The 18,801-nt window shown below is 42.5% G+C and overlaps 2 protein-coding genes across 2 annotated transcripts; one reads left to right on the top strand and one right to left on the bottom strand.

The window, feature by feature from the left end:
• The first annotated feature begins 7,587 nt into the window (after positions 1–7,587).
• LOC123404674 lies at positions 7,588–8,034 on the top strand. The gene has a single exon (XM_045098614.1). It carries the CDS (start codon positions 7,601–7,603, stop codon positions 7,904–7,906), a length of 306 nt encoding a protein of 101 aa, XP_044954549.1. The 5' UTR covers positions 7,588–7,600; the 3' UTR covers positions 7,907–8,034.
• A 3,495-nt stretch (positions 8,035–11,529) lies between these two features.
• LOC123395368 (protein FAR1-RELATED SEQUENCE 4-like) lies at positions 11,530–14,262 on the bottom strand. The gene is made up of 4 exons (XM_045090361.1): positions 13,471–14,262; positions 12,379–12,738; positions 11,948–12,040; positions 11,530–11,748 (listed from the first exon to the last, which is right to left on the bottom strand). Exons 1-4 carry the CDS (start codon positions 14,260–14,262, stop codon positions 11,530–11,532), a joined length of 1,464 nt encoding a protein of 487 aa, XP_044946296.1.
• Positions 14,263–18,801: the final 4,539 nt, after the last annotated feature.

The following is an 18,801-nucleotide window of genomic DNA, read 5'->3' as shown; positions in this document are numbered from 1 at the left end:
TGCATAATTAATTTTGCACTTTTTAATTAATTGTTTCAAAAGACAAAATGCCCTAGCTCTTACAAAGATTCTGGCGTCAGAAAGGGGCAGCAAAGTGAAACTTTTTGCTTGATTGTGTGAAGGTAACCCCTAGGAACACCCAAAACACATGTATACCCTAATTCTTAAAAATATTTCCTCCGATTTGTCCGAAACGAGACTTTCCAGCTATAACGTTATGACGGTGGAGTCGGTCACATCCTAGAGTAGGATCTTAGGGTATAAGGTTGTTTCTTAGCGGATGTCCCTTGCTTATGATTGCACCGTAACCATGGAGAATATTTCATCATTTAATAGGACTAGTAATCATGCACGTGCAACGCACGTCTTAAATAAAATGAGTTCGCATGGCATCATAGTAAAATATTTTTATCAAAAAATTCAGATGGCTACAAAATATTTTTTAAAAGTGTGACATATTTGGGATCCAACACACGTATCATAATCTATAGTAAAAACATCTATTTTGAATCTGATTTTTATTTAATGAGTTTTTTCACCGAGCCATTTAAACGTGTGTGATTCCCAACTAAATGAGAACGTGTGTAACACGCGGTCCATAAACATGTCTCCGCATAAAATTCATGTTCACACACAAATTGTATTATAATGGTCACAAAAGTATATTTTAAAAATCAGAAATAAGCATGTCTTGAAGGTCCATCTTTTGAAGCAATGAAGGTCCATCTATAGATGCGATCTATGATGCTTCGTTCAATGGATGGGATATTGTTTTTAGCTTCATTCTCTTCATACTTTAAAATATGCACCAAAAATTGCTTCCTCAGTCCAAAACCATCCTACACATGCATTATACAACATTGTTATAACAAGTTTGTATGTGCAATAATATGTATACAAATAAGCATTGTGTAGACACTCACATGGCCCACCAAAATAAGGAGTTCTCAGTTATCACAACGCTATATGGAATGAATATAATCAAATCGGTATCTCGCGACCTGCCCACGCCCACACTACAAGCTCGTACTTGCCTACGGGAAAGTTCAAGAGGCGGAGAGGAAAAAGTACCTAGTTATGTAATTTAGAGATGGTAGTTTCTGATACAGGGTGCCTCATTTTAACTCCCTTTTAGGTAGAACTTTATTTGTATTCTAAACACACTCCATTTTATTGATTAAAAAAGTTCATAGGGATACAATGTAGATCTGAAGGATTAAGGAGCCACACATGGCGTCCTGAAAAAAGGCATAGACTATGCGTAGCAAGGCTATGTGACTCCAGATTAGTTTCTCCTCTTTCAAAGATGATGGAACAGCGAGAGAACTGCTAAGACGTAAGATTAATCTCCTTAATAATGCTAGAGTGTAGCCCACCTGTATTTTCATGGATATCTTTGGTCACACCTTGACAGTCTGAAGCTATCTGTATATCTGCAAGTGATAAGTTAAGGACAAGTGAGAGCGCTTCTTGACAAGCCAAAGCCTCCGATAATATTGGGTCAGCCACACCATGGTTAAACATAGCATAAAAATAGCGGTTTCTCATGCCACCTTACAAATGGTGGGTTGCAGTGCGGGTGACAAGAATCTAAAGCACATGGTACTACATGGCCTAGTAAAAGAAGAATCTATAAGACCCGATCCCACAGCTGTTGAAATATGATTTCATATACGGGCGAGAGAATATCATGTGACTGTGGGATACATTGGATGGCTAGGTGGGCCTACTCAATTTGAAACCAGGCGTGATGGGAGGCCATGATTTGAATTGTGCATGGATACAGTTAAGGCCTTGTTTGTTTACAGAGACTAGAATAAAAAAAATTTCTTTTAGTTCCTATGTAATCAAACAGGAGGGACTTTTATTTAAGGAACTAAAAAAAGACTTTACTGAAGGAACTTTTTTCTTTAGTCCCTGGGACTAAAAAAAAAGTCTAGTCCCTTGAAACGAAACACCCCGTAAACAAAATCCATGTTGGAGAAGCACACTCGTTTAGCGGGAACTTGGGATGCCATGCAAGGAAGTCCGCTTCAAGTTTGTTGGACGTCTTAATCTGTAGAATACTCTCGATGTCTGGCTGATAAAAGTGCAGCTGGAGTAGGGCGTGCCATCGGGGGTTGAGAACATCAGCGACCCACTTGTTGGCACCGTCGCTTTGCAGTTATCGGCGTCATGAGTGGTCACGAAGGATCCAAGGATCATGCCATATTCGAACTTGGGAACCGTTTCCGATCCTTCAAATGATCTTACTTTAGCAGCTCAAGCCCATATACAATAGTTTGCCATGTCGAGGACGCATTGCCAACATCTATCAAGAATCTATTAAGGGTAGACTTGGCCATGAGAAACCTGGCCCGGCCATACCAACCCAAACTCAGTCCGAAATTTCCGGGCCAGGCCGGGCTTGCCCACAAAGTAAACGGTTTCATATCTTGGAGTCCAATTTTCCATATGATTTGGGCCTAAGCATGATGTCCCATGACACCAAGTGAGTTCGTCGTTTCCTGTGAATCACTCCTCTCCAGTACTTATGTATCATTTTTGTTAGGCACTCAAGCGTGAGAGGACTAATCTCACAACTCCCAGCCCCGCGCCCCCCTCCCACGGGCAACTCGGGCGGCGGCGGGGATCTCCTTCCCCTAGCCTCCTCACCACATTCCGCCAACCTCGTCGTCGGTCGGGGCGGCCGATGCAAGCCCCTTACGGTAGTCGGAGGCAGGATCCCGTTCTTTCCGCCTTGAAGGGCTGGTGCGGGGCGGTCTCGACAGGAGGCGGAGTCAAGCGGGCGCGGGGATCGACAGCTCAGCGGTGGCAGATCACGGTGGCGGCGGCCTCATCGGGACTATGCGGTGGAGTCGGCCCGTTGTACATTGGTTGCGTACCCGCAGCGGCGGTGGGTTAGATCAAATCTGATCCCGGTGGCGGGGGTGTGGTGGGCCTGGTCTCCTGTCAGATCCGATCCGACTGGTACGACCTTCATGCGTGGCGACGATGATTGGTAGCGGTTCCATGCACACGATGTTGGATGGAGGGTCCTCAAGAGGATCCGGGTGAAAACCCTACTCTTGGGACGTTGCCAAGGTCGGCGATGGCGGCGTCTTTCTACGTCATCCCCTTCTTGAAGGCATCATTGGAGACAAGCTTTAGACCCTCTATTCGCTACTCATGTGTCGTACCCCTCTTAAGGGTGTCATTCTTGGAGGTGTACATAGGCTCGAGGGACCAGTGGACGGCATCTACGATGCAGCGATGTTCCCTGTGACACATCAACGTCGTAGAGTCTCGGCGGCGAGGCGCATCAAAGTCTCAATGACGGATGGATGATGATGAATGCGCGTACGGTGGAGGCATTGTCTAGCGCCGCGAGGGCATCGATGGCAGGCTTGGCAAGGTCAATGTGTCAGTACGTGCTCTGAAGATGGATGATGAAAGACGACGACCACGACCTATGAGAGTGCATCAAACCGATTTGTGCCCTAGACCCGGTATGTGGCTTGATCGGGGCATCCAGCTTTAGATGTGAGACTTTGGTGTGATGTCTATTTAGTATTCAGTTCGGACATTCGGCACCCCTTCATCATTGGATAGGAGTAGCGATAGATGTTGCCAAGATGACGGCTTCAGATATATTGATGTATTGTTTTGTAAGGTCTTTATGAATAGTTAATAAAATAACTGCATGCATCTTCCAGATGCACAAGTCGGGGCTCATCCTCCTTTTCTAAAAAACACCTAAGCTCCTCTAGCTATTTTTAGTCTAAACACACTTCACTTTATTGATTAAAAAAGTTTATAGGGATACAACGCAGATCTGGAGGATTAAGGAGCCACACATGGCATCTAAAAAAAGGCATAGATTATGTCTAGCGAGGCTATGTGACTCAACGTTAGTTTCTCCTCCTTTGAAGATGATGGAATAGCGAGAGAACTGCTAAGATGTAAGATGAATCTCCTTGATAATGCTAGAGTGTAGCCCACCGGTATTTTCATGGATATCTTTGATCACACCTTGACAGTCTGAAGCAATATGTATAGCTGCAAGTGATAAGTCAAGGGAAAGTGAGAGCGCTTCTTGACAAGCCAAGGCCTGCCATAATATTGGGCCAGCCACACCTCTAAATTTTATCGCCTAAGCTCCTCTCATTTGTCGGTGGCATGGAACCCCTATAGTAATCTAAACGCTCTTATATTAGTTTACAGAGGGAGTATTTTTGTAAGTAAATCTTTGATTCTCACAAAAAAAGTAAATCTTTGATTATTTTGCTAGTTTTAAACAAATTATTTAACATATATCAAAAAAAATTAATCGTGTATTTCAAAAAAATTGGAACTGTTCGAGACACATACGAAAATGTATAATGTGTACGGAAAAAGTAGTCATCAAAGACAAACTATTTGAGAAAAAATTAATCATCTATTTAAATAATGATACACATGTAAAAAATATTCTGGTGTATATAAATAATGTAGAACATGGATTGAAAAATGGAACATCAAAACATAAAAAAAATGATGATCGCGTAACAAACGATCTTAATCATACACTTAAGAAATGTTCAAGCTGTAAAAATAATGTTCCTAACATATACAGAAAATATACAATGTGTATAAAAAAAGTCATTAAACATGCATTTTTTAAACATAAATCATGTATTGAAAATGGTTAAACATATAATTTTTTGCCAATGTATACAAAAAAAAGAGAAAGAAGCAAAATAAACGAAAGAAAATTGAAGAAAAATAAAAACAATAATAAAAACAAAGGAACATAGAAATTTAAAGGAAACACATTAAATTGAGATAGAAATGAAGAAAATCAAAAGAGGCGACTGGTATATATCCTTATGTATGACCTTTCAAATAGCCCACAACGACACTAAGGCAGAGTTCTTTTCAACTTTTGATTCTCCAGGATCAGCTTTTGGGAAACTTTACCACAATCATCTTCCTTCAAAATCAGCCTGAATCAGCCATCGAGTTCTTGTCGGAGATTGTGGTCTGATATTATGGGCAAGTTGTATGTTGAAATATCATTAACGCCTCTGAACAAAAATTGGATGCTGGATTGCTAACACTTAGATGTTTCAAACAATTTATCATAAAATATGAGCATGAATACGATTTATGAATATCTTAGATAGATAAATATTACAGTAACGAAGGTTTTCGCGTTTTCTTTGCTACAAAAGAAGTTCCAGTACAAATAGATTGACTAATCTCCTGGTACAAGACTGGTAGCAATAGCCTCACGTGTTGCGGCCATGGTACCATCATCTTCGGGTGGTAGAGCGTTGGTGCCTGTAAATGGCAATGGGGTTGCACATACGCATCATTATCAAAGTTATCAAAATGCTCATCATGCAGCTAGCTATCATGAATGAAGTTGTCGAGACACATGTATGAAGTGACAATCATCTTTTGGGCATCTGGTTTGTACCGTGGTATGCCTCCGAGAATTAGTCATTTCATCTTGAGAACACCAAACGGGGCGGAGCAGCGGCTCCCGGCCTGGAGGCGAGCGTGCGGAGCGGAGGAGTGGGGCGGAGGGTCGGCGTTGGGCTGGCGGAGGAGCTGCTAGGGCGGGCACTCGGGTGGCGGCGCCCCTGGAACCCCACCACGAGGATGAGCGGGGAGTGGGGGATGCAGGGCAAGAGGAAGGAGTCGCACGACTCGTTTTCGTTCGTGCGGCTAGCCTCTAGTGGCATTTCCCTTGTAATTTGCGTTTGAAATAGGTGTATTGTCTCAAACTGGATCGTTTTATTTTATGGAAGTGCCTAGAATCGCCAGAATCAAGGTTTGCACGCGATTTTCGATTGCACTACCGATTCTAGCGATTGTGTGATGATTTTAGACAATCAAATCGAGTTCTTTTAAGCTTTTGATTTTCCAAACCTAGAATCACCAGAATCGAGCGAAAAGTACTAGGCCTAAGGTCCTTGTGAATTCATCCTCAGCAAGTGATTCATGCATCAAGAACATGTTCCTTTCCTCTGCGCTTGAATATGAAGGAACTTCTATGTTCTCTAACTAGTTTTCTTCCCGGATTTTCGTTTTAACTAGCAAATTATAAACCGAGCTCATCGAAATTTTTCGTTTTGCCAGCACTTCTCCAATGTTAGCTTTTTTGTAACTTTTTCATACTCAACAACTTGAGTTTTAAACCCAAAAACTTGTTTCTTCATAAGTCTAAAAACTTGTTAACAGACTCAAGATTTCTTTATAATATTTGAAACCTGTTTTCAGATTCATAAAATATTAGAGGATTCTATTTTTCTCCATAATTTATAAAATGTACATGAATTTGATAAATATGGAAGAATTAATAAAATGTTCAGGAATTCACATTAAGTTCATAAATTTTAAATTTTTCAAGCATTCAAAAAACTACCACAATTCCAAATAGTTCATGTATTTAAAAAATGTTTAAACATTTATACAGTTTTCCAAATTAGTAAAACTGTTTAAAAATTTGAAAATATATTTATAAATTTGAATACAGTTCATTAAATTAAAAGATTCATAAATTAAATAGTGTTAACAAATATTTTTTTAAATTTGTAAAAAAAATCATGAATTCATGTAATTTTTGTGTTTTCATAAATTTTCAAAAAAATTGAAAATGTTGACGAAATCAAGTAATTTTCGAAATATAAGAAAAAAATCATAAGACAAGAAAAAACAGAAAAATTAATCAGGGGAAGAACATCCCGGAAGTTGCCAAAAATCGGATGAGAAGCTCCTATAATGTTCAGGAATTTCCAATTCAAAAATGAGAGAGGATGATATGACTTCATCAAATAATAATATTGGTGGAGTAATTGAGTATTCTCTCATTTCGATTTTGAATATTGACAACAATTCTCATTCAAAAAATAAAATATTATGAGAGAAGGAAATATGACTCCTTCAATATATTTTGTTTGCAGATTCTTTAACTGTTATTTGGTTTTATCTCTGAAGTTTTAACATGTTTTGTGGAACATTTACAAAGCCCCAAAATATAATTTACAGAAGTTTTGTGTGTATTTTATTTAGTTTTGGTCTCTAAAAATTGTTCATTATTTTTATGTAGCTATAGTGTTTTCCTGTGTGTTTATAGTATTTTAGGAATTTAACTGATATTTTATTTTAGCCAAGAGACTTTCCTATGCACGATTTAGTTTTCGTAGTGTTTACTCTTCACCTTGGGCTATAGAAGCACAGCAGACGAAGCCCATTTCTATACCTCGCACACGCGAATTATTGAAATAGCAGACCGGCCCATTTAGCCCAGCGAGCACCCACCCCTCCACTTCCTTTTTTTCTGTTTTTCTTTCTCAGCTCTCCGCCACTGACTATGGGTCCCACCCTGTCATCCTCTACCTTGCAGCGTGTTCATCTGGGACACCGGAGCCGATCCAGAATCGATTGATTCAAGAAAAAGCATCAAAATAAACTGGTTGATTATCACCACATGTAAACCACCCTCTGCGTTTGACACGTGCCTCTGCGACCATCCACCGCTTCCCCTCCATGACCTTATCTATTCCCGAACGTCTTGTTCCACACATTTTTCCCCTCCTCCACCCCTGTTCGTCACTCCCGAGAGAGGAGTCCCATGGCAACGCCGCCACCTCCGCGTCGACGGGCTGCCGACGCTACATTGGAGCACCGCGCATCGCTGCCGCGGCTGCAGTGGAGCTCCGCCGCGCTGGTGTTGCGGCTTCACCGGGGGATGCAATGGTGTCCGCCGGTGCTGCAAACGACGAAGCACGCGCATCGCCGTCGCATGTTCATCCGCCCGTCCCTGCCATGTGCTTCACCACAGCAACCCCATCGGCGTCTCACTGCGTTGGAGCACCGCCGTGCGCGGTGGCAGCACTGCATTGACGCTTCGTCGGACGCCATCGTGGTGCTGCCATGAAGCTCGTGGCACCGGCGTGGCGCAGTGAAGCTCCACCGGTGGCGCACATCGAGATGCTGCCATGAAGCCCGCCACGCCGGCGTGGCGCAGTGAAGCTCCGTCGGTGGCACACGTCGAGGTGTTGCCATGGAGCTCGCTGTGTTGGCATGGCACAGCTTCACTGGTGGCGCACGTCGAGGTGTTGCCATGGAGCTCGCGGCGCAGAGTTGCGTTGAAGGGCCGCCGGAGCTGCAGTGAACCGCCAACGGTCGTTCGAGCTCCGACAAGGTTGGAATGAAGCTCCGACGAGGTTGCAGTGAAGCGCCGGGTCGGTAGCTGAAGCTCCGGCGAGGTTGCAGTGGAGCGCCGCGGCGGTCGTCGGAAGCTCCGGCGAGGTTGCAATGATGGACCCATGCTGCCATGGGAGACTGCTATGTGGTGCTGCTATGGAAGCTGTGTGGTGGCCTCCCGATCCTGCGGCCTCCCGATGCTGCTGCTGAGAGTATTTGAATCAGAAATCATCCACCAGATCTGTAGTCCTTGATTCGATGCGTTTCTTCTCTAACTCCGGCAGCACCCCTGTTTCGTCTCCGGTGAGCAACATTTCATGCATCCGATTTCATAGCAACGGCCGAACCGGTACGCTCTAAGACTCGGCCATCCATGATGAAACTAGCACAAGCACCATCTATATCGAGATTCAGGGAAAACTTCTTCCACACCATTCTGAATTGCTTTTGCTTGATCAGTTATAATAGCTTTTGGATGCCGATTTGACATACAAGTAAGCCATGCTTCAAATAACCAGACAAATGTTGGAGTATCTTCATTTGATAATAAAGCACACCCTAGCAGCACTGATTGGCCATGATGATTCACTCCGACAAAACAAGCAAAAGGCATATCATATTTGTTCACCAAGTATGTTGTGTCAAAAGTAATGACATCATGAAAAGATTCATACACTGCTCTGCTTCTTGCATCATCCCAAAAAACATTCTGAAGTCGGGATTCATCATCAACATCCATGACACTAAAAAAGTTTGGATTGTCGGATTGCATTTTGATAAAATAGTCACGAACCGCTTCAGCATCACCACTACCAAATTTTAACCTTCTTGTTTTCTCTAGAAAATTGCGACACGTTTTCTCACCAAAAGTTAGGTTCTCATGACCATCTGCTGCCACAACAAAAGAATTGAAATTCTTGTTTACTCTTATTCCGGCGCGGTCATTCAGCTCAAGCCTGCGCTTGACATGGAAATTTAACTTCTTATTGCATCTAAATAACCGAGATTTATGTGGACTCAATGCATGATTGTGATCCAAAATCGCCTTTGAAAGATGAAGCTTCCCATCAGGACCACGTGTAACATAAATTTTAGCTTCACATCCTATCCCGGCTGTTGGGTTTGGCTTCAACATATTTCTTGAGTTCGATTAAGTCTTACCATACCGAGAGCAACAAAGTGTAAGGTACTTTACTTGTCCATTATCATCACTATGTGAGCTTCTTCTCGTCACACCAAAGCCTTTTGCTTTAGCATATTTGATATAGTACTCTCGCACCTCATTCTCAGTATCGAAGGTCATCCCCAATTCAGGGTCTCCAAGTAACGAATCTGGTTGATCTTCAATATGGTCATGTTCAATTTCCATGTTGCTTTGATTTTGTTGCTTAATGCCGTCGTCATCACTTGAAATAGACATGTCACTTGATTCTTGAACACCAACTATTCCATCATCCATTCCTATGATCATGAAAAAAAGTCACTCTTCTACGAAATCAAAACTAAATTTGTAACAGAGTGACCTAAATGTTGGCATGTTAACCATGAACTTGTGACCTTCATGCTGAACATAACAAGACGATTAAATCGATAACAGTACACATATTTGACGAAAGCAGTGTATCGTATTCGGATCAAGCGACCTCGCAGGGATTTTTAACTCCTGCACGAACTGCCCACCGGCGTGCAACCGGAGTACTAGATTACCACCACGACCGTAGCATTACCAGCATCTGCATACACGAATGGTCAAACTAATCACAAAATTAGCAGATCTCCTCATCAATCCTGGGAGGAATCTCCATTAAAGATTGGATTCGAGAAGCAGAACCACCCATCACCAGCTCAGCAAGCATCAGGAATTCAGGATACGTACACATGAGCAGCTATGAAAATCAGCAAGGGTACTAGATTACCATCACGACCTTAGCATTACTAGTAGTGTCTATCTAACACCAATGGTCAAACAATAACAACACATATATTTAACCATGAACAATACTCCTGACTTAAACGCAGAATACAGAATATAGCGAACAACAGCAGTAGCAGCAGACTGAACCTTGTATCCTCCCCGTCGTCAGCTAGGCCAGGCACACCACGCAGGCCACCAACGATGCAAGCACTGTGATCGGCAACGCGTGGAAATTTCGTTCAACAGTACAGATGATCAAAAGTTGAAGGCGGCGATCTTAAAATGTGGAAACACGGATCTGTCTGTGCCTTTCTGTTTTCCCCTTGCGTAATTAGCGGCAGGTTACTCGCCGCGTCGCGCGACCGTCGGACCGATCTGTGCGTGACATCTATCGCCTGGGGGTTGCGTTTGTTTTTTCACCACAAATAATTTTTATGCCCGCAATTATTTCTGTTTCTCGCTCCAGACGGTATGCGCGGCCAGGTCAGCGTCGATCCTAATCAGCACGTAAACTCACGTAGCTCTACGTGAGTGTAGCATTATTGCGTTTGGAGCGAGAAACAGAAATAATTGCGGGCATAAAAATTACTTGCTGTGAAAAAACAAACGCAACCCACAGACGATAGATGCCAGGCATAGATCGGCCCGACGGCCGCGCGACGCGGCGAGTTTCCCATCGATCGGCAGCGCAACGCGGCGAGTTCCTCTGTTACTGCCGGACGCGAAGATATCTTCCGCGGCGCGACAACGGGCTACTCTGAGGCGGAGAGGCAGTCTCGTACTAGTTGGATGCGCCATGCATGGCTCCTCCGATGTGGGGAGGTGATCTCCTAATCGTTGACAGCGTCACGGCCGGCTCTTGGCGACGAGGCGGCCTCCTCGTATGGACGCTGGCGGCGCCTTGGTGAAGTCCCATGTAGCCAAATTCGATGTACTGACTCGTCGTGTGGTGGCCGACGACGCTGGTCAACTTGCTGTCGAGCGTCCAGTCGGTCAACCTCTTCGGTCTCAGGCCATGGCTGGGCCAGATCGACGAGCTACATAAGTTTGTTGCTTAGAAATTGTACCGTGCTGCTTTGGTCTGAATTTTGTTCTGCTTTGCATCCTGTTGGTAGCTTGGCTGGGCCACATCAAAGCTCTGGACTTTGTTCAGCTTTACACAGAGATGATTAGAGACACAAAGTGCAGTTTCAGAGATCAAAATATTCAGAGATATGAAAAGAAGGGTTGACGTGAATCTCCAGTGTGCTTATACTTGATAAACTACCAGCAATGTGCGCACACAAATATCCATGAAAATTTACAATCCTATAAATAATTTTGTAGTACATTAGGGAAAACAAGATGACAAAACATATACTCCATCAAATATTACATTAAAGTTGCCAAGTGCATAGAAAAATACTGCATCAAACATCTTCAAATTACATAAATCATGTCTAAATCTGATCCGTCGTATTGTTGAGCCCTCCAATTCCATTGAAGCGTAATTCTGCAGGACTGGACAGTACAGTCGATGCTTGCTGAACCTGAAACATCATACTTGTATATTCTCCTAGAATTGGAGGCATAACCATTGATGATGAACCTTCATATGGTATTGCAGCTGCTGGGGTTGGATTTATGTTGCCAGTCGCTATGCCAAAGTCAAATGATCCCTGTGCCAAATAAAGTCATTATATTAATGGATTACCAAGTTTTTACTGCAAATCAAAATTTGACAAAATAAAATACCTGAACTGTGCTACTACAAGCTATGTCATCCAAATAAATTGCTTCCTGACTCTGTTTCAGATTGCAGATCTATTAGCTATAAAAAATAGTATTATTGTAGAACGGAGAACAAGAATCAAATACCGCATGTTCCATAAGATCTTGTTCTAGAATATTAGCGTCTGATTGTTTCCTTTTATTATTGGACCTTTTCTTGTTTAAATTCATGGAGTGAGCCTGAAATAAGTGCAACATTAGTGAGTTTTTACAAGAAGAAAAAAGTAGTTTGTGATCACACGTAATATAGGCTACAATACCTTTTGTTCAGCTTTCTTCTTCTCCTGTTCTTCTTTTTTCATTTTCTTTTGTTCAGCTTTCTTCTTCTCTTGTTCAGCTTTTTTCTTGTCTCTTTGTTCAGCTTTCTTCTTCTTTTCGTTTGCTTGACGAATAAGCTTATCAACCTTTGATTCATTCCTCAATGAAGGAGGACGTCCAGCACATCTAACAGCTATTGGACTTAGTATAGTTTTACTTGTTGCCTTCGCACTAGAAGGTGCATCTTCCTGTGTACCAACCTGTTCCTTATCATTTTCAGAATTTGAGCTGCTAGAGTACTCAACTTTGAGGGTGTGAAGTTTTTCAATCAAAGAATTGCATGAATTATCTGACATGCCGCCTAGCTCAGCAACTGGGTAGAAAGAATTGCACAATCTATCAAAACGTTTTGCAACAGGCGTGTCTTCCATGCCACCATATGTGCATCTGATAAAATTATGCTTTCTTTTCACATTCTTTTTCCACCGATCAACAATGTATTGTGGAGGAACCTCCTTGATTTTCATGTGAGTGAGCACACATAATACATGCCTACAGAGTATACCCCTGAACTCGAAGCGACGACATGAACACTTAACTTCGAACTCTTCCTCGTTGAAATAAACATGGTACACAATATCTTTTCTCCATCCTTTTTCCTCATCAATTAACACATCCTCAGTTATTTCATATGTTTCTATTGCCCCTTCCTTTTCTATGAACTTCCGATCACAATACATAATGTCTGTTAGCTCTTCTTGAAATTCTTTGAACTTTGCATTTGTATAGGCTGATTGAAATTGCTTCTCGATGGCAAAGCGTGTGATGCAAGGTATGGTTGAATTGATGGAATTAAAATCAGCAATATTCTCCTTCTCAACTTTATCACGGAGACCATTCTCATATTGGCTAACAAAATGCTTCAATGTAGTTTTTGCGTTAACATATCCATCAAAGAAGGCATTCATACTCTCACTACGTTGTGTAGTAGACATACCTGCCCAGAAGGCATCTTTCACAAAAGCTGGAACCCAACGGTTCCGATGCTCATAAAGCCCTTTAAGCCATTCATTATCATCAAGACTATACTTCTCAACCATATGCATCCAAGCAACTTCAAACTCTGTAATTGTTAATGAATTGTAAACCGCCCTGCCAACAACAACCTTGATGTGATCATATTCATCATATCCACCTAACTTCTCGGGTATCTTTTTCATTATGTGCCACAAGCACCATCTATATTGAGATTCAGGGAAAACTTCTTCCACACCATTCTGAATTGCTTTTGCTTGATCAGTTATAATAGCTTTTGGATGGCGATTTGACATACAAGTAAGCCATGCTTCAAATAACCAGACAAATGTTGGAGTATCTTCATTTGATAATAAAGCACACCCTAGCAACACTGATTGGCCATGATGATTCACTCCGACAAAACAAGCAAAAGGCATATCATATTTGTTCACCAAGTATGTTGTGTCAAAAGTAATGACATCATGAAAAGATTCATACACTGCTCTGCTTCTTGCATCAGCCCAAAAAGCATTCCGAAGTCGGGATTCATCATCAACATCCATGACACTAAAAAAGTTTGGATTGTCGGATTGCATTTTGATAAAATAGTCACGAACCGCTTCAGCATCACCACTACCAAGTTTTAACCTTCTTGTTATCTCTAGAAAATTGCGACAAGTTTTCTCACCAAAAGTTAGGTTCTCATGACCATCTGCTGCCACAACAAAAGAATTAAAATTCTTGTTTACTCTTATTCCGGCGCGGTCATTCAGCTCAAGCCTGCGCTTGACATGGAAATTTAACTTCTTATTGCATCTAAATAACCGAGATTTATGTGGACTCAATGCATGATTGTGATCCAAAATCGCCTTTGAAAGATGAAGCTTCCCATCAGGACCACGTGTAACATAAATTTTAGCTTCACATCCTATCCCGGCTGTTGGGTTTGGCTTCAACATATTTCTTGAGTTCGATTGAGTCTTACCATACCGAGAGCAACAAAGTGTAAGGTACTTTACTTGTCCATTATCATCACTATGTGAGATTCTTCTCGTCACACCAAAGCCTTTTGCTTTAGCATATTTTATATAGTACTCTCGCACCTCATTCTCAGTATCGAAGGTCATCCCCAATTCAGGGTCTCCAAGTAACGAATCTGGTTGATCTTCAATATGGTCATGTTCAATTTCCATGTTGCTTTGATTTTGTTGCTTAATGCCGTCGTCATCACTTGAAATATACATGTCACTTGATTCTTGAACACCAACTATTCCATCATCCATTGCTATGATCATGAAAAAAAGTCACTCTTCTACGAAATCAAAACTAAATTTGTAACAGAGTGACCTAAATGTTGGCATGTTAACCATGAACTTGTGACCTTCATGCTGAACATAACAAGACGATTAAATCGATAACAGTACACATATTTGACGAAAGCAGTGTATCGTATTCGGATCAAGCGACCTCGCAGGGATTTTTAACTCCTGCACGAACTGCCCACCAGCGTGCAACCGGAATACTAGATTACCACCACGACCGTAGCATTACCAGCATCTGCATACACGAATGGTCAAACTAATCACAAAATTAGCAGATCTCGTCATCAATCCTGGGAGGAATCTCCATTAAAGATTGGATTCGAGAAGTAGAAGCACCCGTCACCAGCTCAACAAGCATCAGGAATTCAGGATACGTACACATGAGCAGCTATGAAAATCAGCAAGGGTACTAGATTACCACCACGACCTTAGCATTACTAGTAGTGTCTATCTAACACCAATGGTCAAACAATAACAACACATATATTTAACCATGAACAATACTCCTGACTTAAACGCAGAATACAGAATACAGCGAACAACAGCAGTAGCAGCAGACTGAACCTTGTATCCTCCCCGTCGTCAGCTAGGCCAGGCACACCACGCAGGCCACCAACGATGCAAGCACTGTGATCGGCAACGCGTGGAAATTTCGTTTAGCAGTACCGATGATCAAAAGTTGAAGGCGGCGATCTTAAAATCTGGAAAAACGGATCTGTCTGTGCCTTTCTGTTTTCCCCTTGCGTAATTAGCGGCAGGTTACTCGCCGCGTCGCGCGGCCGTCGGGCCGATCTGTGCTTGACATCTATCGCCTGGGGGTTGCGTTTGTTTTTTCACCACAAATAATTTTTATGCCCGCAATTATTTCTGTTTCTCGCTCCAGACGGTATGCGCGGCCAGGTCAGCGTCGATCCTAATCAGCACATAAACTCACGTAGCTCTACGTGGGTGTAGCATTATTGTATATATAGGGCTGAATTAACTAATGATGAAAGCATTACAAAGCTGCGCACATGATGTGCGTACACAAGACAACCCTCTCAAAACCAAATAGCAGGGATCTAAAATAAGTTACGACTCTACATCATAAAAACTCCACATCATTAAGCTATCCAAAACATCCATGAAGAAACTAGGTTGTATATAGCGCCAATTAGCTAATGAGTAATGAGAGAACCGGCGTCGATCACAATCAGCTCGACTTTCCCTCCTGCTCCGCCGTTTCACGGGCAGCGGCTGCCACGACGTCCATTATGCACTTCACCAGCGCCTCCCGCGCGCTGGCGCGGGCCTCGTCGGCGTCGGCGTCCGGTGGTGGTTCTTGCCCCACGCACGCGGCAGCCAACGCCTCGATCTTGTCTCGGCATGCGCCTTGGTTCAAACACTTGATAGCCATGTCGACGACGGCATAGGGTTGCGCCGACGGGTGAGGATCCGCTGACGAGGACGACGGGGATTCGCTCTCCATGAGGACGGTGACGATGATAGGCGGTCTAACTACGAGAAGATGTAGCTAGGGCGAAAAAACCGTGGACTCAGATGGTTTTCGTAGCTAGGTGTGTGCTCCTTTCTCTTGTATTTATGGATGGATGAACGCACGTACGTACTTTGATATCGAGATGATGATGAGTTCGACTCGAACTAGTATTCTTGTCCGTCACCAGTTTCGTTCTGAAGTCGTCCGTCGCTCGGAAGCCGAACGAACCAGGTTAATTTGGGCCATCGCCATATACTAAGCAAAGGAAAATAACTTGTCCCTCGGCTGTGCATTAGCCTGGAGCAAGCAGGAGCAACTAGTTGACCAGTGTTTGTTAGGAAGACCCCCAACTATCACTCGATCACTCCCTGAAACGGAAATAACGTTTTTTTCGTGTTTTTTTTTTTACAAGAGGTGTAATTTTGCTTTCCTGAGAGGCGCGGATTTGCTCTTGTGAGAGCCTCGGCCTGCCATTCAGAAAAGAAAAAAACTTCCTTTTTATGAGATGTACGGTTTTGTTTCGTGGATTTGTTTGTACGAGAGGCACGATCATGCTTCTCAGAAACGAAAAAAAATGTGTTTTCTATTTTTTTTTCTTTCCTGAAAGGTATAAGTTAGCTTTCACGAGAGGCACGGCGGATGATGTGTACACACTAGTAGTAAACATAGATTTGTTCTTTGTCAGATCAGAGCAACAGTCCTGATCGACTTACGAACCGGGACTAATGCGTGCATCAGTCCTGATCGACTTCGAACGACCAGGACGCCGGTCCGGACTCGGCGGGCACCAATCCTGGTTCGTATGGGACCTTTAGTCTGGGTTCCATCCACCAACCGGGACTAAAGGGTCCGACGGTTCGTGTCTGGAACCGGGACTAAAGGTCAGTCTTCAGTACCGGTTTTAGACATCAACCTGGACTAAAAAAATACTTATATATATATATATATATATATATATATATATATATATATATATATATATATATATATATATATATATATGCTTGTACCTACCCATTCACTCTGATTTTTGGCAAATCATACTCATAGAGCATAATGGCAAAAAAAAAACGCCAGCAGACCCACATGTCACATCTACAAACTAGACAAGTCAACAACCATCTAGGGTTTTGATATCAAGTAATGCTTCTTTTTGATGTGTTTGATCCCATCGTAGCACTATGTCTCCAGTTACTACTACCCACTCGCGTCACCCCTTCTAACACCAACTTCTATATCTTCAACAATGCAACACGCTTACACCGATTGACTCAACAGCTAAACATCAGAAATTCAAACTCAAAGATAGAGAGTAGAAGATGTCAAACTATGGCCTGTCCTCGAGGATGCGGAGCTCTGGCAAGTGCCTTCCTGCGGCCACCTCGGCACAATGCATGCCACCAACCGATGGGTGGCCGCGCTGCGCGGTGGGTTGACCTCATGCACATGGGCCTCCACCGGCGCCGCTTCCATCGGTGGGTTGACCTCGTGCACATGGGCCTCCACCGGCGCTGCTTCCATCGGTGGGTTGACCTCGTGCACATGGGCCTCCACCGGCGCTGCTTCCACCGGTTGATTCCAGGGCGGCAATGTCGTCTCCTATATGGCTTGGCTTCTCTCCTCTTCTATTGGCTTGTTTGGTCACCTAGAGTCTCCGGTTTTCGGGGACAACGATAGACGATGATTTTGTTGTGCTAGACCATCAGGGTGGTGGTGCGGCCCTGTTAGGTGGTAGGCAAACTTTGGCAATATGATACGGGAGCGTCTAAGTCGGCAATTTTCTCGGAGCTTGCGACGGGAACAAATTTACTATATTTTGAGAATGTTCCGTTTTGAATTTTCCTTTTTCTGTATTTTTATTTTCTGGATTTTTGCTTCTACTTCTTTATAGATATGTTTGGTAATTTAAACTTTTGTTTTCAATTTTGAAAAAAATTATAAAATTACAAAGAATTTTGGAATTTTTACAGCATTTTTGTCACTGAAATAATACCATATTTTCAGATGTGCCAAATAGCTTGAAATTTCAATGACGAAGGCCAAATGCCAAATTACACTAGCATGTGCATTTTTCTCTAAAAGTCAAAAGATATTAGGACGTGGCTACCGAGCTCAGCGACGCCCGCTCGCGGTAGCGGACGCAATTGCGAACAACAACAAAAAAACCACGTGCATTTATTAGCATTTAAAAAAAAATAAAAGTCATAACTTTTGATTCGAATCGGAATTGAGATCCGTTTTCACGGCTGACTTTCTTGCGACGAGTTCTTTAAAGATAGATCCCATATGGATAGTTTTTGACAAACTTTTTTGGGCAACTTTTGATGATACTGATGCAACTTTAGTGTTATAAAAAAGCAACTCATTTTTTAGCCTAGTTGGACTACCTATTTGGTTGATTTTTGTAAAAATGGGAAAATCACACAAAACATAAGACGCATTTAGTGCGACGTACAAGTAATTGAATGCGGTTGATGCTTAATTTCCTACAAATACTATGAAATTGCTAAACATTGATGCCTAGTTTCCTATGAATGTTGATTAGTTGTGTATGGTTGATGCTTAGTTGCCTACAAATACCGTGAAATTGCTGAATTTTGATACTCAGTTGCCTACAACTGATGATCAATTGCCTACGGTTGATGTTCAGTTGCCTGCTAATTGTAAATAGTTGTCATAACTGTACTCGAGTATCACAAAAAAAGTTAGCAAGTTTTAGTGCGTTTTTGTGCAACTCCAGTACATTTAAAAAGCAACTCATGTGTATTTTTCATCATTATATTTAGCGATTTTGATGATTTTTGCGAGCAAATCGTGTAAAATTTGAACAACTTGTGTAAGCTTGTGGGCAACTATTTGAACCGCCC

The sequence above is a fragment of the Hordeum vulgare genome, chromosome 1H (genome assembly GCF_904849725.1).
Source record: "Hordeum vulgare subsp. vulgare chromosome 1H, MorexV3_pseudomolecules_assembly, whole genome shotgun sequence".
NCBI lineage: Eukaryota > Viridiplantae > Streptophyta > Magnoliopsida > Poales > Poaceae > Hordeum > Hordeum vulgare.
This window is presented reverse-complemented; position numbering and strand designations above follow the sequence as displayed.